The sequence below is a fragment of the Lissotriton helveticus genome, chromosome 5_1, assembly GCF_964261635.1.
Source record: "Lissotriton helveticus chromosome 5_1, aLisHel1.1, whole genome shotgun sequence".
NCBI classification, from domain to species: Eukaryota; Metazoa; Chordata; class Amphibia; order Caudata; family Salamandridae; genus Lissotriton; species Lissotriton helveticus.
Window position 1 is genome coordinate 2,140,535,884 of NC_136065.1, and position 26,137 is coordinate 2,140,562,020.

The window sequence follows — 26,137 nt, forward strand, 5'->3', positions numbered from 1 at the left end:
CCCGGCTGAAGTTAAGCCCTGAGTCAGCGCCCCCTGCCGGCGGGGCCCCTCCCGGCGCAGCCCAGCCCCGCCCGCTCACACCTGCCTGCGGCTCGCTCTCCGCCATCTTGGAAGCCCCGGTGCGTCGGATCCACTGGAGCTCCGCGCGCCGCTGCTCCGAGCCGGTTACTGACGTCACGCCGAGCCTTCCGCGCGCGGCGCCATCTTTGTCAGGGGCGTTTTGACACTCGCGCAGCCTCCATCTTACTACGGTTGGAGTCCAGAACAAACAAGCGCTAGAGGATCCCGTCGGCCATGTTAGATTGGGCCAAGTTATCCCGATAACCAACGCTTAACTTGTCCGCCCGCACGTTTGTGAGACATACGCATGCGTGGCTACTGTCACGTGGGTCCCAATAACCACTATAGCCATGTTGTCAAGGACGCGGTACTTTAGCCCTGATGCGTTGTGCAAGAGGAGAGACTACTTTGGCGTCCATCTTTGTGAGGGACGTAGCCTGTTATTTCGGTGAGAAGACCAATCTTTCAGCGGCCATCTTTTTGTGTGCGCCTGACTCCCCGGCCGCCATCTTAGCGTGGGGAGCGCGGCCGCCCGTCTGCCACCCAAGAAGCCATGTTTATGCGGGGCGCGCGACGCTGCGACCGGTTACCGTTAGACAGAAATGAAGGACTTCGACATCAGATTAGATAAATGCGCCGGTTATGGGCGTTCCCGGAAGCGCACGCACGTGAGTGTGGACTATCTGTGGTTCAGTCTTCACGGGGGTATAAATGTGGGAGGGGGTGATAATGATAAGAGATACGAACAGTAAAAAGAAAGGGAGCTGGGCAGAACGGCTGAAGTGATATCGAGGGAGGTGGGAAGTAATCACAAGAAAGTAACGCTGCTCCGCCACAGGGTACTTTTAACTGGCAGGCAGTGCCCCTCCCCTCTTCCACTGATTGGTGGTTCTCGCCTTTGACAGCTGTTTGCTGCCCTCCCTCTCATTATGATGTCACCTCACCCCGCCTCTCTCTGCTGATTCGTGGCTCTTTTTTGACGGACAGGGCTTCTATCCCCGCCCTCTCTATTCATTGGTCCTCCCGTCTTTAACAGCCTCTGTGTTGTGACAGCCAAGTGGTGTCTCTGTGCTGATTGGTTGTTCCTACCTTTGACGAACACGTTTCTGGTACTTCGACCTGCACTGATTGGCTCCTCGTGCCACGCACAAACATGGCGCGAGCCTTTGCCAGTAAGAGTGCGTCGCACTGACACGGCTGCTCTCAGTGTCCTCTCAGCTGATTGGCTCGTGCTCCCTTCCTCCTCCAAACTTTGGGCCCCTTGCCCCTCCTCTGCTGAGCCAGTCTCTGGTGTGGCCCCGACCCCTGGCACTTACCCCCTCCTCAGCCCCGCCCCTGACTCCGCCCCCCCCTCACCATGACCCTCTGGACACACTGACCTCCTGGACTGCCCCACTCCCTGTCACTCCCCTCCCTGCTCTCCAGCCGGCACCAGGACTTTGCCCCTCCCAGGAGCCAGCCAGCCAGAGAGATGTGGGCACTCCTAGCCAGAACCATGGTGAGTACAGAGGGTGAGGCCTGGGCTGCGGTGAGTACCGAGGGGTGAGGGTGCCAGGGGGTGAGGGTGCCAGGGGGTGAGGGTGGGGGGTCTGAGGGGGGGGGGGGGGCTGAGAGTGAGCCCTGAGCTAAGGACACAGGGTGACAATCCAGAGCTGTGAGGAGTACAGAAGACTTGAGCTGTGTTTGAGTGCAGAAGGTGTGAATCCCTTGCTATGGTGAGTACAGAGGACTGTGAGAGCATGGAGTCTCAGCCCTGAGCCGTGATTGAGGGAAGATTGGAGTGAGTGCAGAAGGTGTGAATCCCTTGCTATGGTGAGTACAGAGGACTGTGAGAGCATGGAGTCTCAGCCCTGAGCCGTGATTGAGGGAAGATTGGAGTGAGTGCAGAAGGTGTGAATCCCTTGCTATGGTGAGTACAGAGGACTGTGAGAGCATGGAGTCTCAGCCCTGAGCCGTGATTGAGGGAAGATTGGAGTGAGTGCAGAAGGTGTGAATCCCTTGCTATGGTGAGTACAGAGGACTGTGAGAGCAGGGGGTCTCAGCTCTGAGCAGTGATTGAGGGAAGATTGGAGTGAGTGCAGAAGGTGTGAATCCCTTGCTATGGTGAGTACAGAGGACTGTGAGAGCAGGGAGTCTCAGCCCTGAGCCGTGATTGAGGGAAGATTGGAGTGAGTGCAGAAGGTGTGAATCCCTTGCTATGGTGAGTACAGAGGACTGTGAGAGCAGGGGGTCTCAGCTCTGAGCAGTGATTGAGGGAAGATTGGAGTGAGTGCAGAAGGTGTGAATCCCTTGCTATGGTGAGTACAGAGGACTGTGAGAGCACGGGTATCAGCTCTCAGCAGTGATTGAGGGCAGGTTGTAGTGAGTGCAGAAGGTGTGAATCCCTTGCTATGGTCAGTACAGAGGACTGTGAGAGCAGGGAGTCTCAGCTCCAGCAGTGATTGAGGGAAGATTGGAGTGAGTGCAGAAGGTGTGAATCCCTTGCTATGGTGAGTACAGAGGACAGTGAGAGCAGAGAGTCTCAGCAGTGATTGAGGGCAGGTTGGAGTGAGTACAGAAGGTGTGAATCCCTTGCTATGGTGAGTACAGAGGACTGTGAGAGCAGGGAGCCTCAGCTCCAGCAGTGATTGAGGGAAGATTGGAGTGAGTGCAGAAGGTGTGAATCCCTTGCTATGGTGAGTACAGAGGACAGTGAGAGCAGAGAGTCTCAGCAGTGATTGAGGGCAGGTAGGAGTGAGTGCAGAAGGTGTGAATCCCTTGCTATGGTGAGTACAGAGGACTGTGAGAGCAGGGAGTCTCAGCAGTGATTGAGGGCAGGTTGGAGTGAGTACAGAAGGTGTGAATCCCTTGCTATGGTGAGTACAGAGGACTGTGAGAACAGGGAGTCTCAGCTCTCAGCAGTGATTGAGGGCAGGTTGGAGTGAGTACAGAAGGTGTGAATCCCTTGCTCTGATGAGTACAGAGGACAGTGAGAGCAGGGAGTCTCAGCTCTCAGCAGTGATTAAGGGCAGGATGGAGTGAGTACAGAAGGTGTGAATCCCTTGCTATGGTGAGTACAGAGGACTGTGAGAGCAGGGAGTCTCAGCAGTGATTGAGGGCAGGTTGGAGTGAGTACAGAAGGTGTGAATCCCTTGCTATGGTGAGTACAGAGGACAGTGAGAGCAGGGAGTCTCAGCTCTCAGCAGTGATTGAGGGCAGGTTGGAGTGAGTACAGAAGGTGTGAATCCCTTGCTCTGATGAGTACAGAGGACAGTGAGAGCAGGGAGTCTCAGCTCTCAGCAGTGATTAAGGGCAGGATGGAGTGAGTACAGAAGGTGTGAATCCCTTCCTATGGTGAGTACAGATGACTGTGAGAGCAGGGGGTCTCAGCAGGGATTGGTGGCAGGTTGGAGTGAGTGCAGAAGGTGTGAATCCCTTCCTATGGTGAGTACAGATGACTGTAAGAGCAGGGGGTCTCAGCTCTCAGCAGTGATTGAGGGCAGGTTGGAGTGAGTGCAGAGTGTGTGAATCCCTTGCTATGATGAGTACAGAGGACAGTGAGAGCAGGGAGTCTCAGCTCTCAGCAGTGATTAAGGGCAGGATGGAGTGAGTACAGAAGGTGTGAATCCCTTGCTATGGTGAGTACAGAGGACTGTGAGAGCAGGGGTATCAGCTCTCAGCAGTGATAGAGGGCAGGTTGGAGTGAGTACAGAAGGTGTGAATCCCTTGCTATGGTGAGTACAGAGGTCTGTGAGAGCAGAGAGTCTCAGCCCTGGGCAGTGATTGATGGCAGGTTGGAGTGAGTGCAGGTGTGAATCCCTTGCTATGGTGAGTACAGAGGACTGTGAGAGCAGGGGGGTCTCAGCAGTGATTGAGGGCAGGTTGGAGTGAGTACAGAAGGTGTGAATCCCTTGCTATGGTGAGTACAGAGGACTGTGAGAGCAGGGAGTCTCAGCAGTGATTGAGGGCAGGTTGGAGTGAGTACAGAAGGTGTGAATCCCTTGCTATGGTGAGTACAGAGGACTGTGAGAGCAGGGAGTCTCAGCAGTGATTGAGGGCAGGTTGGAGTGAGTACAGAAGGTGTGAATCCCTTGCTATGGTGAGTACAGAGGACTGTGAGAGCAGGGAGTCTCAGCAGTGATTGAGGGAAGATTGTAGTGAGTACAGAAGGTGTGACTCCCTTGCTATGGTGAGTACAGAGGACTGTGAGAGCAGGGAGTCTCAGCAGTGATTGAGGGAAGATTGTAGTGAGTACAGAAGGTGTGACTCCCTTGCTATGGTGAGTACAGAGGACTGTGAGAGCAGGGAGTCTCAGCAGTGATTGAGGGCAGGTTGGAGGGAGTACAGAAGGTGTGAATCCCTTGCTATGGTGAGTACAGAGGACTGTGAGAGCAGGGAGTCTCAGCAGTGATTGAGGGCAGGTTGGAGTGAGTACAGAAGGTGTGAATCCCTTGCTATGGTGAGTACAGAGGACTGTGAGAGCAGGGAGCCTCAGCAGTGATTGAGGGCAGGTTGGAGTGAGTACAGAAGGTGTGAATCCCTTGCTATGGTGAGTACAGAGGACTGTGAGAGCAGGGAGTCTCAGCAGTGATTGAGGGCAGGTTGGAGTGAGTACAGAAGGTGTGAATCCCTTGCTATGGTGAGTACAGAGGACTGTGAGAGCAGGGAGTCTCAGCCGTGATTGAGGGCAGGTTGGAGTGAGTGCTGAAGGTGTGACTCCCTTGCTATGGTGAGTACAGAGGACTGTGAGAGCAGGGGGTCTCAGCAGTGATTGAGGGCAGTTTGGAGTGAGTACAGAAGGTGTGAATCCCTTGCTATGGTGAGTACAGAGGACGGTGAGAGCAGGGGGTCTCAGCAGTGATTGAGGGCAGGTTGGAGTGAGTACAGAAGGTGTGAATCCCTTGCTATGGTGAGTACAGAGGACTGTGAGAGCAGGGAGTCTCAGCAGTGATTGAGGGAAGATTGTAGTGAGTACAGAAGGTGTGACTCCCTTGCTATGGTGAGTACAGGGGACTGTGAGAGCAGGGAGTCTCAGCTCTCAGCAGTGATTGATGGCAGGTTGGAGTGAGTACAGAAGGTGTGAATCCCTTGCTATGGTGAGTACAGAGGACTGTGAGAGCAGGGAGTCTCAGCAGTGATTGAGGGAAGATTGTAGTGAGTACAGAAGGTGTGACTCCCTTGCTATGGTGAGTACAGGGGACTGTGAGAGCAGGGGGTCTCAGCCCTGATTGATGGCAGGTTGTGGTGAGTACAGAAGGTGTGAATGCCTTGCTATGGTGAGTACAGGGGACTGTGAGAGCAGGGGGTCCAAGCCCTGAGCCGTGATTGACAGCAGATTGGAGTGAGTGCTGAAGGTGTGAATCCCTTGATATGGTGAGTACAGATGACTGTGAGAGCAGGGAGTCTCAACAGTGATTGAGGGCAGGTTGGAGTGAGTACAGAAGGTGTGAATCCCTTGCTATGGTGAGTACAGAGGACTGTGAGAGCAGGGAGTCTCAACAGTGATTGAGGGCAGGTTGGAGTGAGTACAGAAGGTGTGAATCCCTTGCTATGGTGAGTACAGAGGACTGTGAGAGCAGGGAGTCTCAGCAGTGATTGAGGGCAGGTTGGAGTGAGTACAGAAGGTGTGAATCCCTTGCTATGGTGAGTACAGAGGACTGTGAGAGCAGGGAGTCTCAGCAGTGATTGAGGGAAGATTGTAGTGAGTACAGAAGGTGTGACTCCCTTGCTATGGTGAGTACAGAGGACTGTGAGCAGGGGGTCTCAGCCCTGATTGATGGCAGGTTGTGGTGAGTACAGAGGGTGTGAATGCCTTGCTATGGTGAGTATAGAGGACAGTGAGAGCAGGGAGTCTCAGCAGTGATTGAGGGCAGGATGGAGTGAGTACAGAAGGTGTGAATCCCTTGCTATGGTGAGTACAGATGACAGTGAGAGCAGAGAGTCTCAGCTCTGATTGATGGCAGGCTGTGGTTAGTACTGAGGGTGTGAATGACTTGCTATGGTGAGTACAGGGGACTGTGAGAGCAGGGAGTCTCAGCCCTGAGCCGTGATGGACAGCAGATTGGAGTGAGTGCTGAAGGTGTGAATCCCTTGCTATGGTGAGTACAGAGGACTGTGAGAGCAGGGAGTCTCAGCAGTGATTGAGGGCAGGTTGGAGTGAGTACAGAAGGTGTGAATCCCTTGCTATGGTGAGTACAGAGGACTGTGAGAGCAGGGAGTCTCAGCAGTGATTGAGGGAAGATTGTAGTGAGTACAGAAGGTGTGACTCCCTTGCTATGGTGAGTACAGAGGACTGTGAGAGCAGGGAGTCTCAGCAGTGATTGAGGGAAGATTGTAGTGAGTACAGAAGGTGTGACTCCCTTGCTATGGTGAGTACAGAGGACTGTGAGAGCAGGGAGTCTCAGCAGTGATTGAGGGCAGGTTGGAGTGAGTACAGAAGGTGTGAATCCCTTGCTATGGTGAGTACAGAGGACTGTGAGAGCAGGGAGTCTCAGCCGTGATTGAGGGCAGGTTGGAGTGAGTGCTGAAGGTGTGACTCCCTTGCTATGGTGAGTACAGAGGACTGTGAGAGCAGGGGGTCTCAGCAGTGATTGAGGGCAGTTTGGAGTGAGTACAGAAGGTGTGAATCCCTTGCTATGGTGAGTACAGAGGACGGTGAGAGCAGGGGGTCTCAGCAGTGATTGAGGGCAGGTTGGAGTGAGTACAGAAGGTGTGAATCCCTTGCTATGGTGAGTACAGAGGACTGTGAGAGCAGGGAGTCTCAGCAGTGATTGAGGGAAGATTGTAGTGAGTACAGAAGGTGTGACTCCCTTGCTATGGTGAGTACAGGGGACTGTGAGAGCAGGGAGTCTCAGCTCTCAGCAGTGATTGATGGCAGGTTGGAGTGAGTACAGAAGGTGTGAATCCCTTGCTATGGTGAGTACAGAGGACTGTGAGAGCAGGGAGTCTCAGCAGTGATTGAGGGAAGATTGTAGTGAGTACAGAAGGTGTGACTCCCTTGCTATGGTGAGTACAGGGGACTGTGAGAGCAGGGAGTCTCAGCTCTCAGCAGTGATTGATGGCAGGTTGGAGTGAGTACAGAAGGTGTGAATCCCTTGCTATGGTGAGTACAGAGGACTGTGAGAGCAGGGAGTCTCAGCAGTGATTGAGGGAAGATTGTAGTGAGTACAGAAGGTGTGACTCCCTTGCTATGGTGAGTACAGGGGACTGTGAGAGCAGGGGGTCTCAGCCCTGATTGATGGCAGGTTGTGGTGAGTACAGAAGGTGTGAATGCCTTGCTATGGTGAGTACAGGGGACTGTGAGAGCAGGGGGTCCAAGCCCTGAGCCGTGATTGACAGCAGATTGGAGAGGGAAGATTGTAGTGAGTACAGAAGGTGTGAATCCCTTGATATGGTGAGTACAGATGACTGTGAGAGCAGGGAGTCTCAACAGTGATTGAGGGCAGGTTGGAGTGAGTACAGAAGGTGTGAATCCCTTGCTATGGTGAGTACAGAGGACTGTGAGAGCAGGGAGTCTCAGCAGTGATTGAGGGAAGATTGTAGTGAGTACAGAAGGTGTGACTCCCTTGCTATGGTGAGTACAGAGGACTGTGAGCAGGGGGTCTCAGCCCTGATTGATGGCAGGTTGTGGTGAGTACAGAGGGTGTGAATGCCTTGCTATGGTGAGTATAGAGGACAGTGAGAGCAGGGAGTCTCAGCAGTGATTGAGGGCAGGATGGAGTGAGTACAGAAGGTGTGAATCCCTTGCTATGGTGAGTACAGATGACAGTGAGAGCAGAGAGTCTCAGCTCTGATTGATGGCAGGCTGTGGTTAGTACTGAGGGTGTGAATGACTTGCTATGGTGAGTACAGGGGACTGTGAGAGCAGGGAGTCTCAGCCCTGAGCCGTGATGGACAGCAGATTGGAGTGAGTGCTGAAGATGTGAATCCCTTGCTATGGTGAGTACAGAGGACTGTGAGAGCAGGGAGTCTCAGCAGTGATTGAGGGCAGGTTGGAGTGAGTACAGAAGGTGTGAATCCCTTGCTATGGTGAGTACAGAGGACTGTGAGAGCAGGGAGTCTCAGCAGTGATTGAGGGCAGGTTGTAGTGAGTACAGAAGGTGTGACTCCCTTGCTATGGTGAGTACAGAGGACTGTGAGAGCAGGGGGTCTCAGCCCTGATTGATGGCAGGTTGTGGTGAGTACAGAGGGTGTGAATGCCTTGCTATGGTGAGTATAGAGGACAGTGAGAGCAGGGAGTCTCAGCAGTGATTGAGGGCAGGATGGAGTGAGTACATAAGGTGTGAATCCCTTGCTATGGTGAGTACAGATGACAGTGAGAGCAGAGAGTCTCAGCTCTGATTGATGGCAGGTTGTGGTTAGTACTGAGGGTGTGAATGACTTGCTATGGTGAGTACAGGGGACTGTGAGAGCATGGAGTCTCAGCCCTGAGCCGTGATGGACAGCAGATTGGAGTGAGTGCTGAAGGTGTGAATCCCTTGCTATGGTGAGTACAGAGGACCGTGAGAGCAGGGAGTCTCAGCAGTGATTGAGGGCAGGTTGGAGTGAGTACAGAAGGTGTGAATCCCTTGCTATGGTGAGTACAGAGGACTGTGAGAGCAGGGAGTCTCAGCAGTGATTGAGGGCAGGTTGGAGTGAGTACAGAAGGTGTGAATCCCTTGCTATGGTGAGTACAGAGGACTGTGAGAGCAGGGAGTCTCAGCAGTGATTGAGGGAAGATTGTAGTGAGTACAGAAGGTGTGACTCCCTTGCTATGGTGAGTACAGAGGACTGTGAGAGCAAGGGGTCTCAGCCCTGCTTGATGGCAGGTTGTGGTGAGTACAGAGGGTGTGAATGCCTTGCTATGGTGAGTATAGAGGACAGTGAGAGCAGGGAGTCTCAGCAGTGATTGAGGGCAGGATGGAGTGAGTACAGAAGGTGTGAATCCCTTGCTATGGTGAGTACAGATGACAGTGAGAGCAGGGAGTCTCAGCTCTGATTGATGGTAGGTTGTGGTGAGTACAGAGGGTGTGAATGCCTTGCTATGGTGAGTACAGGGGACTGTGAGAGCAGGGGGTCTCAGCCCTGAGCCGTGATTGACAGCAGATTGGAGTGAGTGCAGAAGGTGTGAATCCCTTGCTATGGTGAGTACAGAGGACTGTGAGAGCAGGGAGTCTCAACAGTGATTGAGGGCAGGATGGAGTGAGTACAGAAGGTGTGAATCCCTTGCTATGGTGAGTACAGATGACAGTGAGAGCAGGGGGTCTTAGCCCTGAGCCGTGATTTACGGCAGGTTGTAGTGAGTACAGGTGTGAATCCCTTGCTATGGAGAGTACAGAGGACTGTGAGAGCAGGGGGTCTCAACAGTAATTGAGGGCAGGTTGGAGTGAGTACAGGTGTGAATCCCTTGCTATGGTGAGTACAGATGACAGTGAGAGCAGGGAGTCTCAGCTCTGATTGATGGCAGGTTGTGGTGAGTACAGAGGGTGTGAATGCCTTGCTATGGTGCGTACAGGGGACTGTGAGAGCAGGGGGTCTCGGCCCTGAGCCGTGATTGACAGCAGATTGGAGTGAGTGCAGAAGGTGTGAATCCCTTGCTATGGTGAGGACAGTGAGAGCAGGGGTCTCAGCTCTCAACAGTGATTGAGGGCAGGTTGGAGTGAGTACAGGTGTGAATCCCTTGCTATGGTGAGTACAGAGGACAGTGAGAGCAGGGAGTCTCAGCTCTCAGCAGTGATTGAGGGAAGATTGTAGTGAGTACAGAAGGTGTAAATCCCTTGCTATGGTGAGTACAGAGGACTGTGAGTAAGTACATTTATTATGCATGATTAATTAAAACCGTTGCATTCAGAACATTAAGAGTACATTTAAAAGAAAATATTGCATTAAAACAATTTAGGATAGAATACAAGGTTAAAAATGATTTGGTATTGTGTTTAAAAGACGTAAATATTGTTTACAACTGTATTAGCACTGCTGGCACAGACATGAAGGCCTGTGTAAGGTCAATTATGGAAACTTTCTTGGTTGACCAGTGGTGTGGGCCAGTTCTACATCTTTAAATCTCTGTAATAGGTCTTAACTGTTGACAGCAGGTTTTTTCAATCTCAGTGCTGTTAGATCGAAGAATTTTATAAGGCGGCAGTTTAGCTGCACTAAGGTAGGGTTAAAGCACAGCATAACTACATGCCCGCAGGATCTCACTCCATACTGGTTAAATATTGGTTTTAACAGTCCCTTCCGAATGTCCTCTAGTTTCTTGCATATGATATGGATCAGAGACTCATTGTCTTTCGCACTCAGATGGCAGATCTGATCGCTCCCTCTACCTTCCCACGGTGGCAAAAGCGGACTGATCGGTCAGACTCCCAACGCCTTAGGAATTTTTCTTTGATCACAAGCTTGGATCCGACCTTGAGGTAGGGCTGGGGATTAAGAGCTACATAATTGTTAAGCACGACCCAACCATGAGCACGCTTGGATACCGCTTCCTTATCCTCTATTACCGATATGAGTCTTGTTGTTTTTGCGACTAGTCTTTTGAAAACCAAGTGGGCCATTGGGGTGTTCCAGGCTTCTGTCAGACCAAGAGCCTGCAAGGATTTCTGAAGGTAGTCATTAGCTGACAGCTTTCCGGTACGGGTCAGCTCTTGCCAGAGCTGATAGTTCAGGGACCCTGTGTCGGCAGCTCTGATTTTGTGCCATCTCTTTAAAAAGGCGCCCTGCCTTTCTACTTCCTGTTTTTGAAGACCGAATTCCAGTCTTATTTGGGCAGGTGAAACATATTTGGGGAGTTGGAAAATCGCACGATAGGAGGTTGCAATTGTGCAATCGAGGATAGCAGCATCTCTTGCTGTCGTGGATTCGCTCCCATAGGTGACTGTTGGTTGAAGTTTAGCTCGCAGGACTTTTAAAAAGGGGTCGAGTGTTAAGTCCGGAAGCAGTTTCTTCAGGGGTTTTAATGCCAAGCAAGTCCTTACTCCCTTCCTTTTTGAAGGATTCTAGCTGTGGTTTAAAAGAATTATTTTTGTCTAAAAGCACTCCCAAGTATTTGTAGGTTGTTGCCTGATCCAGACATTTGCCGTCCAGGTGCCAGCGAGGATTTGACTTCTTGCGGTGGTTTACGGCCATAACTTTTGATTTTTTGAAATTTATATTTAAGGCGTTCCGGTGTGAAAAATTTTGGGTGGCATCTAGAATGTGCTGGAGACCTATCGGCGTTCTACTAATCAGCACTAGGTCGTCAGCATAGAGTAGATTTGTCAGTGTCATGCCACCTAGCTTTGGGGCATGTGAGGAGCAAGCATCCAGTTCTGCCGGCAGGTCGGCCAGAAAGAGGCTAAAAAGCAGTGGAGCGAGAACGCATCCTTGCTATAACCCCTTTGTGGTCATGATTTTGTTTGAGACGTGCTTCCCAGTGCCTAGTTTAATTCTTATCCATGTGTTGGTATGCAGCTGTAAGTTGATCTAGGAGTAGTGGAGGTATCCCCCAATCCTTCAGCTTTTGCCAGAGCTTGAATCGGTCGACATGGTCGAAGGCTGCTGAGTAGTCTATGAAGCATAGGTATAGGAGATATTTACCTTGCTGTGCTGCGCCCATGAGCATGGTTAAGGCCATAATGTTGGTTATGGTTCCTTGCCCTTGCCAGAAACCTGTTTGTGTTATTGGTATTTCGTTGTTTCTTATGGACCAAGCAACCAAGACTTTGAGTATAATTCCTGCATAGTATTTTGCCTCTGTGTCTATCAAGGCTATCAGGCGGTAATTGTTTGGATCAGATTTTGCTCCTTGCTTGAATATAGGACTGATGATTGAGCCTCTCCATGACTCTGGGATTGCTGTAGTTTCTTAATGCCAGTCCTAGGACTGGGACTAGTGCATTGCTCCAGAAATCAGAGTCCTGTTTGTATAACCACAGAGGTATGCCATTTGGGCCCGGTGCTCCTGCCCGTCTGCCTGTGGATATTTGTTTCCTTATTGCTTCGACTAGAGTTCCTTTTTGAATGTCTTCTGTACAGGATGGGCGATCATGACTTGAGGGGGGAGCTGCCTCTAGCTGCGGCGGATTATGTGGTTCAATGCCCACAACATTTAGACAGTTGGAATTACTTCCCACCCCAATTAAATTTATTGTGTCCACGCAAGTCGATGAAGCCAATGCGACTGCTGTTTCTGGTTCATGATTGTTGAAGTGTTTAAGTAAATAGTCTGTCCAGGTGACTTCAGTGATATTAGAGTTGATCCCATGATGATTGGGATGCTGCAATTTGTTCACTGTTAGCCAAAACTTGGCACTGTTTTTCAGGTTTGCATCATGTATAAGTTTCGGCCAAAGATCGTTGTCCTTTGTTCTTTTTTATTTTTTCCCATCTCCTACGTTTTAGTGAGGTCTTTAGCTCACGGAGTGTTCATTGCAGTCTCAGATTGTTTGGAGATTTACGCTGTTGATTTAGAGTGCTATTTATAGTTTGCTTTAGTTTTTTAGTGATAGGACTATTTTGTGAGTCAATAGTTGCAGCTGCCGCTTTCCGTTGTTTCAAGCCATTGTTAAGTGAGTATTTGTCACCGAGAGTTTTGAGAAATATTTCCCAGCTTTCTGTGGGACTGTGAGAGCAGGGAGTCTCAGCTCTCAGCAGGGATTGACAGCAGATTGGAGTGAGTGCAGAAGATGTGACTCCCTTGCTATGGTGAGTACAGAGGACTGTGAGAGCGGGGGGTCTCAGCAGTGATTGAGGACAGGTTGGAGTGAGAGCAGAAGGTGTGAATCCCTTGCTATGGTGAGTACAGAGGACTGTGAGAGCAGGAGGTCTCAGCTCTGAGCTGTGATTGACAGCAGATTGGAGTGAGTGCAGAAGGTGTGAATCCCTTGCTATGGTGAGTACAGAGGACTGTGAGAGCAGGGGGTCTCAGCAGTGATTGAGGACAGGTTGGAGTGAGTACAGAAGGTGTGAATCCCTTGCTATGGTGAGTACAGAGGACTGTGAGAGCAGGGGGTCTCAGCAGTGATTGAGGACAGGTTGGAGTGAGTGCAGGAGGTGTGAATCCCTTGCTATGGTGAGTACAGAGGACTGTGAGAGCAGGGGGTCTCAGCAGTGATTGAGGACAGGTTGGAGTGAGTACAGCAGGTGTGAATCCCTTGCTATGATGAGTACAGAGGACAGTGAGAGCAGGGGGTCTCAGCAGGGATTGATGGCAGATCGCAGTGAGTGCAGAAGGTGTGAATCCCTTGCTATGGTGAGTACAGAGGACTGTGAGAGCACGGGTATCAGCTCTCAGCAGTGATTGATGGCAGGTTGTAGTGAGTACAGAAGGTGTGAATCCCTTGCTATGGTGAGTACAGAGGACAGTGAGAGCAGGGGGTCTCAGCAGTGATTGAGGGCAGGTTGGAGTGAGTGCAAAAGGTGTGAATCTCTTGCTATGGTGAGTACAGAGAACAGTGAGAGCAGGGGGTCTCAGCTCTGAGCTGTGATTGACAGCAGATTGGAGTGAGTACAGAAGGTGTGACTCCCTTGCTATGATGAGTACAGAGGACAGTGAGAGCAGGGGGTCTCAGCAGTGATTGAGGGCAGGTTGGAGTGAGTGCAGGAGGTGTGAATCTCTTGCTATGGTGAGTACAGAGAACAGTGAGAGCAGGGAGTCTCAGCCCTGAGCCGTGATTGGTGCCAGGTTGGAGTGACGTCAGAGGATGCGTCTCCAGAGCTAATGATACATTCAGAGGACTGTAGGTATAGAGAGTGTGAGTACAATGCGAAGTACTGAGAGCTTAAAGTGCAACACCCTAACGCTGAACTGTGACTTGTCGAACTTGTCGTGAATGCATTTGGGAGGCCACGGGCCTGGCAGTGGCTATTAAGCCACATCTGTGGGGCTTGTGTCCCTATGCCACTGTTGCCCCAGTGCCTGCGTCACTGTGCAAACTGTGGCTCGTACAGCCCTTTCCGCATTTGCCTCAGTAGTAACGAGGCAAGCAGTCTTAGACTTTCCAGGCTGGTTCTTGTGGGGGTTCATTGGTTCGAGAATCCCCCCCCCCCCCCCCCCACACCCCAGCAGTATATTCAGATCAATGGCCAGCTGTGTGCTTCTCGTTGTAGAAAATACAAGTACTTAATTGCACTGAAAATATAAAATTCCACCACACTTTTAATAATACACGAATGCCCCATTCACAGATGTTGGTCTGTGTGCTTTCAGGGGCTCCTGCGATTAATCTGTTACCCCTCTTAACAGTCCCTTTGTGGGTGTCTACTTCTTTTGATGCCTCCTCGGGTTCAGAGTTTGAGGTAAGGTTTATAGGTGCAGCTCATGCTCTCAGCCTGCCTCCCCGGTTTGGTGTTCTCTCTCTCTCGTTTTGCAGTCATTTAAGTGATTGTATATTTTCCTTGCGCCGTTTTCGCAGTTTCACTTCTCAGTTGCGTTGTTCACTTTTCCGCACGGGCACAGTTGTGCACAAGATTGTATGCCTTCCGTCCACATATAATGTAAATAGTCCTGATACTTTTATTTGTATTCATTCTACCAAAATATAGACTTCCCTTTGCAGTTTTCCTAAAATCATTGATGTCTTGTTGTTTAGTCCTTTCTGTAATTACTCTGCATGTCTTACTTAATTGCCTATAAATATTACCTGTTGAGACGTTGTTGTATTCCAGTGATACTCAAAGTACGGCCCGTGGGCCACTTGCGACCCTCTTGACCTTTAAATGCGGCCCCCTTGGTGGACAGCAGCACCAGCTGCTGTTTATTTGCTAGCACTATTATTTAGAAAAAGATGTTAAATAAATGGGCAAGCATTTATTAACCTGCAAATAAATGCTTGTTTTTGAACCTCCTTACACAATCCATAACCCACCCATCCCCCTCCCGCTACCCTGCTGGCAGCAATGCGGCCCGCGGGCACACCACAAACCGTACTTTGTGGCCCCTGGGAAAATGTTTGTGAGTACCCTTGTCATATGCTCTAACTCAGTGTACCCAGGTCTCAGCTGGGTTTACGGGTAACCTCCTTTGGTTCTTTCATACTACTAAGTAAAGACCAGTATTAATTCTTGATGTAAGAGAGGAGAGCGAAAGACATCCATCCATTCTCATGGCTCAATGTGAAACCAGAAAGCTTGGGATCAATCATATTTGACCAATGGGGCACATCTAGAGAGGGGGGAATCCCTAACTCCTGAGCTATGGTGATTTTAGAAAGCTGCGAATACCTGGAGTGAGTTCTGTGCTGTTGAGAACTGCAGACCGTGGGCACGGAGAGCTGTATACAAAGCGCGACAGTATGTATGGACAAGTGTGAATACAGAGCTGCGGTGAATGAGGGGTGCGAGAATACATTACTCCAATCCTGCGCTGTAACGCGCATACAGTGTGCGAGCCATCGGCCATGATGAGTACTTGGGGGTGATTACTCCACACTGTTGGGTGTGAGCCATTGTGAGTACAGAGGACTGCATATTCCGAGCACTGAGAAATGCATGTTCACCGTCACCACTGTCATGTTTAATCAATCGAACAGGATTTGTGTAGTGCCGCTTACCACCAGTGAGGGTATCCAGGCGCCAGGGGGAGGGGGTGCTGCTGCCGTAGGTCAGTTAGTGGAACAACCAGATTTTTAGGCCTTTCCTGAAACCCTGCAGGGTGGGGGCTGTTGTGCGGTGGAGGGGGAGACTGTTCCAGTCTTTTGGGGCCTGCGAAGGCATGGCTTTGTAGGTATGGGTTAGCATTTTGAACTGGCATCGGTTGCTGATGGGGAGCCAGTGTAGTGATTTGAAGGGAGGAGATATGTGGCTCCTGGTTGCTGAGCTTTGCATGGTCTGAAATCTATTTATCAGTAGTGAGGTGAGACCCCCCCCCTTTGTTGAGTGAATTGCCGTAGTCGAGGCGGCTGGTGATGAGGGCTTGGGTGACGGTGCATTGGGTGCTGATGGAGGCTACCTGAAGATTTCCGGAGCATGTGGAGAGTGAGGAAGCAGAAAGACACAACAGGTTTATCTGCCTCTTCGTGATGAGCTAGCATACGCACATGATGCCAAAGTCCCTTGTGTGATCTGTGAGTGGGGGGCCAAGTTCAGATGTAGCCTCTCTTCTGGTGCTAAGATGGCGGCAAGCTATTCCTTTTGATACTGAACACCTGCTGTGCAGATGGATTTATTATTTCAAACTTGAGTGTTGTTTATTTAACTTCATTACCATGTCTATTTACTTAAGCCAACTGCCATTTCGGAAACAGCTTTTTCTGATGAGACCCAGAGATCACTTATCCTGCACAACTGTTGACACTCTACTGGCAGTAAACCCGTGCCCCTCAGTCCGTTTGGGCAGCGCAATGTGCCCTTTCCCTCTTGCGTCGAGTGAGAACCGCATAAATGGGACCATGATTTACAGCGCGAGATCAACAGTAAAGCACAGGCTTGAAATACTTGACCTGTGCAGGAAATCTAACTTGGATCTCCTGTGCATGGCAAAGATATGGCTGTTAGTCGAATGTGCACCCAGTTTAACAAATTTGTGCCTGCGTATTTCTCCAACTGGCATAACGACTGGCTGGGCCGGGTGGGAGAGTTCTGACAACTGCTAGGAAACCTGTTATGCTAACTTATTTATTTTATTTATTTATTTTTGCCATTTGTAGAGCGCGCTGTAACCCTACGGGCATCCTGGCGATGAGAGAACATCCGGACCGAAACGCTAGACAGATAGCTGACAGGGCATCGCTGGTACACAATTTAGGGCCTCGGGGAATGGTCTTTGGGGAAGAGCCAGGTTTTTACTTTCTTGTGAAACGACAGCAAATTCCGCATGCTCCTAATGTCCAAGGGCAAGCTGTTCCAAAGGCGGGCAGCTGCCACACCAAAGGCTCTACCTCCCATGGTTGCCCTCTTCGTCCTTGGTATTCTGACCAAATGGGCAGATGCAGATCGCAGATTGCGATTAGGTGCGTTCCAGTGAAATCTGTCTTTGTCTGACTTTGGTCCTTGCCCATGAAGTGCCTTAAAAGTAACGCACAGGGATTTAAACAGTCCTCTGCGCTACCGGAAGCCAATGAAGCTCCGCCAATGCCTGTGTTGTCGAGGAGCGGCGTGATCCGGCTCAGTGCAAGCTTGGCTGCAGTTGTCTGAACACTCTGCAGTCTGGCAATCAGGTTTCCCGGGGATTCCAGAAGTAGAGCGTTACAGTAGTCAAGACGACTCAAAATAATACTTCTGACCACTGTCGTTCTTGCCTGAACTGGCAGCAAGGGTAGTATTTTACGCAGTCCTCGGATAAGGGTGAAACAAGTTCCCACTACTTTATTAACATGGGTCTCCAAGCTCATTTTTTCATTTAGGCTGACCCCAGATTGCATACAGTGGTGACTGGTGGCAGTGGGCCATTTCCATTTTTGGTCCAAAAACCATGTGGCAGTCCTCGAGAGATCTTACCCACTCTGCAATGAAGAATCTCTGTCTTTTCCCCGTTGAATTGGAGCAAGTTGCCTTTTAGCGTATTGGCCATTTCAGACACACAGGCATGAAAGCTTTCCAGCGAGTCTGCTTGATCGCCGTCCAGGGACACAATAAGCTGGGTATCGTCGGCGTAGTTGACCACGCTGATGTTATGATGATTCCCAGCAGCGGTCCCAAATACACGTTAAATAGTATTGGGCTGATGGACGACCCCTGTGGGACTCCATATTCGTTTTTTATCAATTGAGATTGATAAGGTGGGAGCACCACTGCTTGCCACCTATCCGATAGGTAGGAGCGCATCCACTCCAGTGCCACCTCTGTCACTCCTAGGGATTCCAGTCTTGTCAGAAGAATGTCATGACTGACCGTATCGAATGCGGCGGACAGGTCCAGCAAAACCAAAGTTGCCGATTGTCCCCTGTCCACCCGCATTCGGATATTATCCAAGACGGTCACCAAAGCTGTCTCTGTTCCGTGGCCTGGTCTAAAACCAAATAGCTCCTACGCCAGTTTGTTTTCCTCCAGAAAACGGGAGAACGCCCTACTGACCAGACACTCTACTATCTTGGTCGGGTAAGGCAGGAGGGAGATGGGCCTGTAGTTCTTATAACTGCCTGGATCTAGAGTGGTCTTCTTCAGCAGTGGCGTAATGATAGCCTGCTTCCAAGCAGTTGGTACCAGTCCATTACTGAGCGATTGGCAAGATATTTGATGCAGAACAGGAAACAGCTCGGCTCCGAGCTCCTTCAGTATTTTATGGGGGATGGGATCCAGAGAAGATCCAGATGAGAGTCCCAAAGCAGTGCGGATGAACTCCTCTTTCGACGGTATCGGAAAGCAATTTAAGGTGACCGTAGGAGTTATTGCACAGGTTTCCTTATCTCCGCTGTCACACCTTTCCCCCTTCAGCTGGTCTGGCTGCCTAGGAGGAGTCGGGACTTTCAGCCCTTCCAAGATCATGCTGATTTTATCTTGGAAGAAGTGATTCAAGCCATCACACAGCTCCTGTGAGGGTTTGATTTTACTATTAATAGAGGCGGGGTGGATCATATCTCTCACAATCCTGAAGATATCTTTAGGTTTATTTGTACTTTTGAGAATAGTGGAGGCGAAATGCTCAGCCTTAGCCGTAGCTATTTAATTTTTGTATTTTATTAGAGCGAGCCTCCAACTTGCTTTCTCTCTCTCTCTCTCTCTCTCTCTCCATAAATCTTCCTCCACTATCTTTCGGCCAGTTTATAGGCCAGCTTCAGGTTTCAAAGGTTTTCCGAGTACCGGGGGGCTGAGGGATTCCCTCTCTTTTTAATATCTTTTAAAGGGGCGAGTTGGTCCATCCTCCTGGAAAGCTGTTCGCAGAGAGCATTATAGTTCTCTGTGGCTTGTTTTTCAGCGTTAACCAGGGATCCTAGGTCGAACAAGGGGCCAGTTTTCGCCTTTCTCAGCAGATTTTTCCAATCTCTCCCACGGAAAGTCCTTATAAGCCCCTTGGCAGGACCCATCTGACTAAGCAGCTTAAAATTGACCAGATGGTGGTCCGTCCAACCCGCTACCAGAGTATCCCCCGTGGTAATCAGGCCTTCCTCTGCAAAAATCATGTCCAGGATGTGCCCTTCTGTGTGTGTTGGTTCAGACACCCATTGTCTCAGGCTCAGATTGTCGCAGGACTGGATCAAGTTGTTAAAAGCTGTGTCCAGGCTTCCATTGGCCCATAGAATAAAGTCTCCCAGGACCAAGAGTCTGGCATGTGTAAGGGCCATGTTATTGATTAGATTGAGCCGCTCAAGCTGTTGTTGCACATTCATTTCCCCCGGTGGTCTATAGCAGACCATACCCGTAAGGGGCGGTCCTGTCAACATTTTGACGGAGAAACCTAAGAGTTCTGCGCCAGAGATATCATCAATATCTAATGGGGAGATGTCGAGGTTGTCTTTAAGGATGATACCGGTACCACCTCCACGTCTCCTGGATCTGGGTTTATGAAAGGCTCTGTATCCTATTGGACATGCCAGATCAAGCTCCATCTCCAGCCCATCCGTGGTCCAGGTCTCTGTCATAAACAGCATGTCTAGGCTATGTGTCTCCACCAATAGTTGTATTTCGGTGGAGTGTTTAGGGAGAGATCTAACATTGAGCAGACCACATTTAAGAGCCCTCTGCCCCCACGGCCCTGACGAAGTCATGTTGTGTGAGAGAGATGATAGGCATTCAGAACAGCATGTTACTAGCCCTTTTCGGTAATTGTCCGGTGACAACCGCGGGCAACTTACTTCTTCACTCATCCGGTTAAGGCTCATTAGAAGGTCTCTGGAAGAGCATAACCTTTCTGGGGCTGAAGGACCAGGTGGACTGGCCCTGAGCCCGGGCCGAGCGGGGACGGGCTCAGACGGGCTTGCCTTTGGCACGCCTTCGGCGCGCGTCCGCTGCGCGGCCGACAAGCCATCTGACTTAAACCCCCCTGCCCCCGGAAGTGATGCAAAGAAGGGGCGGAGCTATGTCCCTCCACTCAATCGGTCCGCGAAGACCGTGGTGGACCGGGGACCCACTAAACCCTAAAGTGCAGTGTAGGTAGGATTCCTCGTTATTTTAAAATAGCCCTCTGAAGCTGTAATCAATTAAAAATAGCTTTGCCCTCTGGCGCGCGTGTTTGTTCTCTCAAAGACTCTGGGACTTCGAAGGTGAAATCGTGGCCATCAAATGCAAACTGAAATGCACCATTCCTTTGATCTGGTCAGAGTACCTGGGTATCTCTTTCCGGTGGCCCTCCCCCAAGCTCTTAAGCCAGAGACGAGCATTATCCTCTCGAAAGTGAACCTGGAATCAGTCCATCATACACAGTGTAATTCCATCACTCCTTCAGATTTTCATCACTTCTGTGTAGCCTTGAACTGAGACTGAGCTCAAGTTTCTGCTAACAGTTTGAAACTATAGTAAATAACTTGCTATGTACATCTATCTCCACCATTGAAGGAGGGCTGCAGAGGTCCAGTCCACCTGCATGACCCTCAGGGGAGGTATGCTGAGGAACAAGCTAGACTCAACTTAACGCATGCCAGGGCGCGAGATTGAGGAGAACGACCTGCATCCTAAATCGAAAGATACAATGTCATTCTGGAGGGTGAATTGGAACAGCAAAAGCGGCCTTCTTTTCATCCAAATTGAGCCAGGTCCTCAAGTCTCCCAAAAACTCTCAAATGAATTGCAGACCTTCTCAGATTCAGAAGAGCTGTAAGGTGATCTTTTTTTCTTTTGAAAAAGAAGTCAGAAAATTCATGCTTATAAATCCTTTCTAAGCCACTTAATATAAGCAGTGAATTAAAGACCATGTTGCTGCACAATTAACACAGTGTTCGACCGTCTTCGAGAAAGAGCAGCCATTGACTATAGTTGCCCCACGGGGTCTGCTGGCAATTTTTGCCCAGCCAGGTTTAGGAATCTTTCAAGCCCCTTCTTGCTTCTAAAACTGCTGCCTCCATTCAATAGCACCATCAAGACAGGACCAGCCCCTAATCTTGGAAATCTGCCACCCCAAAACCATGGTTGTAAAAGGAACTATTACTCCCACCCAACAGTTTACACAACCATTGTATTATCTCGCTGCTCCCCCATCTATGTAAGATAGTAGAAATTATTTTTTTCACCCAATTGCTAGTATTTATGTGGTAAATAAATAATTAATTACCGGTTCTATTTTTGACTGGATACAATATAAACAGATAGTTCAATAAATAAGAGTCAAGATACGAGGTAGCTAGAGTGTACAGGCTTTAATCAGGCATAAAAGGACTGGAACAGGACAGCCTGCATGGGAATAGGATGGCAGGGCCCGGCAGCTGCCGGGGCAGGATCTGGGAATGGCTAGCAAACTTTAATAACAGTGCACAATATTTATAGTTAAACAAATACATTGTATTCAATACAGTAGGCGTAGCAGTAGGCGGAGTTTGTAGCAGTCGCGAAAGATAAGGCATAAAGTGGGTGTAACAAGAGGTGTGTACAGGGCGTATACATAGACATGTGATACAAACGTAACAGAATATGTCATAAAAGGGGCGGAAACATGGAGGGGGCTACCTGAGCAGCTGGGACCTCTAACCTAGTGGTGCGCGCAAACTGGCAATGACGTGTTACTAGGGAGAACTGGGGGCTATGACTTCTGCGCTAGAAGAGGAGACTAAAGTCTGGAGTGTCAGAGCGACATGTACCTAAAGCCTATCTAGTATCTCGTGTTTAGAGAACATGTTGATAGAATCCAAAAGTTATCAGGGTAAAGGCTAACAGACACTAAGACTGGGGCATGCATTATTCTACATGTAGTGCGTGTGCGAGGAATATTCTATGAATATTAATACAGTATTTCTCTTACATGGAGACATAAAGGCTAGACCATGACGGAAACTATTGATGCGATTCAGTAGCTTAGGAATGCAGAGAAGGAGGGCTGGACTGATAACTAAAATCATAACATACTCTTGGCAGACTGGGAGGCAGAGCCAGGCCGAGCCGGGCACTGCGAGGCATGAAGTAAGTGAAGGGTCAGGGATACAGGTGGGGGCTGTATCGCTCCTCGAGGAGGGTTCAGGAGACAGGAGCTGAATCTGAGTCCGGGCCCTTTTGAGGCCTAGAAACGGGGACAATTCAATGAATTAACGTGCACACTGTGAAACGTGGCAACGTAGGATTACATAGGCCTGATATTCGTTGTATTCACGATAACTGGAAACTGGCATACTAGAGATGGACACAACTGTAATTGCGTCTTTAATCGATCAGAGGGGAATACATGCATATCGATCATGCACATATAACATAACATGGGGAACACGTAGGCACATATAACATGGCAAAATTTACTTTTCCACATTCCCTCCTTGTGCCCTACGTTTCCATCAGGAAACATCAATATTCATGATACCATCTATCATTTCATATAGCATCATTTGCTCGTCTCGAATTGTCTTGGAACGGGACTTAGGACTAGGAATACAAGAGGTAGCACAAATGCCGCAAATCGCAGGGCCACATTGTATACAGAGGCAGCAACTGAATATGATCATTACTGCAATACCTAGGAATGACAATACTTTCCATCCCCAGGCAGATATAATACTCCAGAGCCAACCGGACCATGTCCAGGTGCCTGGATTCTGGTGTAACTGATGGGCAATTTTATGAAGTCTGGTTATAGCTGAATAAACAGACGGCGCGTTATTAGGAATGAAAATGCAGCAACTAGATCCGATGACTCTACATGCTCCTCCTCTATCGGCCAGTATGACGTCAAGAACGAGACGATTTTGGAGCACGACAAATCTCATAGCAGATTGCTCTTCGGTTAAGTTACGTAGAGCAGAAGTAGTCTCATTCACTACTGCTTCAAGGGTTCTGGTTAGTCTACGGATTAACTTACTATTCTGGACAGGTCCTATAAAGAAGAAGAAACCTTTATTGAAATCTGTATATTGTTCTAGAGCAGTTTCAGTTTGATCGACAATTGGGGACTCAATCTCCCTTCTATGTCTGACGTGTACTAGACGTGTGTTTCTGTGATAATCTGATGGGGCTAGAAAAACTGGTGGCAGTAGGAAGGCAATGTAACATGTTCCATCCCAATCGAGGGGTAGACGTACATATGCGGTCTGACCACAAACAAAATAAGAATGACGTGAAGCTTTGAAAATAGATTTCCCACTGTCACTATACTCGACAGTAGTAGTACAATCACTATGTCCTACATGTGCGGAACCATTATTTCTGACACATAATTCGCCTTTGACTGGTAGTACTGAAATAGCAGGTAAGTCTGGAGTAGTATCAGACTGAACATTCAGGACCATAAATTCGAAGAATAATTACCTAAATCATATACTTCATTTTCTAGATCTAACCCTGTTCTATGGGGGAGACCTTGCTTGTCTGGAAAACATGTTCTATTCAGAAGGGACATATCATTTGAAGATGACGTTAACATGGACCATGCTCCACATGAACCATTATGTGAAAACGGATAAGGAAAGAGTGGCAGAACTCCCTTCGGTGTCTGGAAAGGGGGGAGTCGACCACACACCCAACAATTAGTAGCATTGCTGGTCTGGTGTGAATAGTGTAACATTCTTATAAATGTATTATTTCTCATAGCAAGACGATAGGATAGCTCGTGAGGAGGCAGATCCCTAAATGTGTGCTCTACTGTGGCATTAGAAAACTTATTTACATGAGAAATTGGAAAACATAAATGTAATGCATAACTTGTGCAGGTAACCATCAAACTTAAAAACAATAAGAAACTTAGAAAAACGATACATCTTATAGAGTTTTGACTAACTCTCTCACTATGGGGGTCTATCTCATACATGTCAGATACCTGTCTAACCGTTTCACCCGAGAGGGACTTAGACAATTAAACTGGCTGACTTATTTTACTAGACCGGAGTTTTAACTTATACTCCTGCTGCGGAGTTTTCTCTAACAGAGGAACTTTCAGTTCGGGATTTAGATTAATGTCTGGTTTAGAGTCTGGTTTCAGGCAGTCTTTAAAAATGGAACAGTCTTTGGAATTGTCATTAAAAGTCTTTTTCCGGACTCCATGAAATTTCTTGATATGCGACAGATGGACCCAACCCTTGCGGCCTTCCAACTTCACGGCCGTGCGGGTGGTCAGGAGGACTAGTCTCGGCTCCTTCCAGCGGGGCTCCAGCGGACTTGAACGATCAAAGTTCCTGACCAGTACTAGGTCACCTGGAATGACCTCATGCGGTTTCACTTCGGTATGGTCTGGAAATGCGGCGGCAACCTGTGAACGACAAGAGTGTAGGGCAGACATCAAGGAAGCTAGGTAATCTGTCAACATATTACTGGAAACATCTGTAATACTGCGGGGTCTAGGTGTACCCCACATGTTTGGGGGGCGGCCGAATACGACCTCATAAGGGGACAGACCTGATCTGGAATGTGCAACCATGCGCATAAAGAATAAAGCAACTGGCAGGGCAACTAGCCAGTCTACACCTTTCTCTTTACATGTCTTAGCAATACGGATTTTCAGGGTTTGATTATGTCTCTCTACGAGACCGGCTGCTTCTGGATGGCGCACACAATGGAACTTCCACTGGTACCCTAACAAAAGGGAAACATGCTTCATTAACTCAGATGAGAATGGCTGGCCGTTATCAGAATACACGACCCTAGGGAGTCCATAACGGGGGAAGAATTCACGAACCAACTGCTTGGCAGTGGTCGCGGCTGTGTAATCTGGAACTGGATATGCTTCTGTCCACCTGGACAAAGCGCATACAACTACAAGGACATACTTGAAACCTCGACATCGCTCCATCTGAATATAATCCATCTGGAGGACTTCAAAAGGGTGGTCAGGAGGCTGGAATCCACCTTGTTCCACCGCGACACTTTTACCTGGATTGAACTGGCAACATATCATACAGGTACGGACTTTCTGCTTGGCTGCAGCTCGTAAGTGCTTGTTGAACCAAAGGTTCTGAATACTGTCTAACATGGCTTTTTCTCCTAGATGTGCTGGACTATGTGCGGTATTAATGACTTGAACCATAGAGTCGGGGAGAAACCATGTGGCTTTTCCCTTCGTCACCCATCCCTGATCTGTCTGGACCCCTCCTTGTTCAGACCATTTCTTGATTTCTTCGGGAGTAGCATGTAACTGTATGTCTATGACATCTTGTGTAGGGTCCTTAACTGTCATACAAGTAGTCTGTTCTGGAATGGATGTCTGTGTCTTGTTAACTGGAATGTCTGGTGTCTGAGCTGTAAGCTTGGCTGTTCGATCTGCTAGATCATTACCTTGGGAAATGATGTCAGTAACTTTCGTATGTGCCTTGCACTTCATGATAGCAATAGCTGTCGGTAAATGTATTGCATCTAACAGAGCTTGAATGAGGAGACCATGCTGAATCTTGGTTCCATGAGAAGTCATGAAACCTCTCTCCTGCCAGAGCACTCCGAAGTCGTGTACAACTCCGAATGCGTAACGTGAATCTGTATATATGTTTACTTTCAGGTTCTTGGCACGTATGCAGGCTTGGGTCAGAGCAACTAGCTCTGCTGCTTGAGCAGACAGGGTGTCAATACGGTGTGTTTCAATAACTTCGGTTTCAGTAGTCACTGCATACGCGGCTACTAGTTCTCCTGTACTAGTTCTCATACATGAACCATCCACATAAAGTGTCAGGTCGGGATTAGGTAATGCAATGTCTGTCAGGTCTTGTCTTGGCTTGGTCATAGTGTTAACAACTTCCACACAGTCATGTGTGGCAGGATTTGAAGTAACTGACGGTAACAGTGTAGCAGGATTTAAAACGGTGCAGCGTCTGATTTCTATGTGTGGCTGGAACAGTGTCAGTTCATAACCTGTTAAACGTGCAATTGTCAAGTGCTGAGTCTGTGTTCGGTTTAAAAGAACTTCCACGGAGTGTGGAACTTGTACTGTCAGGGAGTGTCCTAATACTATGGAATCACTTTGTCTGATTGCTAGAGCTGTGGCTGCAACTGACTTGAGGCACGCAGGCAGAGCCTGGGCTACTGGATCTAATGTGCTCGAGAAATAAGCACAAGGCTTGTATTGTCCGGCTTGATCTTGTGTGAGGACAGATAATGCAGTACCATTACGTTCTGTGACAAAAAGTGTAAAAGGCTTACTGTAGTT

At 49.1% G+C, this 26,137-nt stretch overlaps 2 protein-coding genes across 3 annotated transcripts in view; one reads left to right on the forward strand and one right to left on the reverse strand.

Annotated features, from left to right (window-relative positions):
* The window catches only part of PTPA (protein phosphatase 2 phosphatase activator), a 416,046-nt gene extending 415,677 nt beyond the window's left edge, over nt 1-369 (reverse strand). The window contains exon 1 of one of the 2 annotated variants that reach the window (XM_078646251.1): nt 82-369. In XM_078646251.1, coding sequence (XP_078502377.1) covers nt 82-106 — 25 coding nt within the window. In that variant the 5' untranslated portion in view covers nt 107-369. The remainder of the gene's footprint in view (nt 1-81) is intronic. The other variant, XM_078646252.1, reaches the window with a different exon arrangement.
* A 778-nt stretch (nt 370-1,147) lies between these two features.
* The window catches only part of CRAT (carnitine O-acetyltransferase), a 223,219-nt gene continuing 198,229 nt past the window's right edge, over nt 1,148-26,137 (forward strand). The window contains exon 1 of the mRNA XM_078646254.1: nt 1,148-1,558. Coding sequence (XP_078502380.1) covers nt 1,532-1,558 — 27 coding nt within the window. The 5' untranslated portion in view covers nt 1,148-1,531. The remainder of the gene's footprint in view (nt 1,559-26,137) is intronic.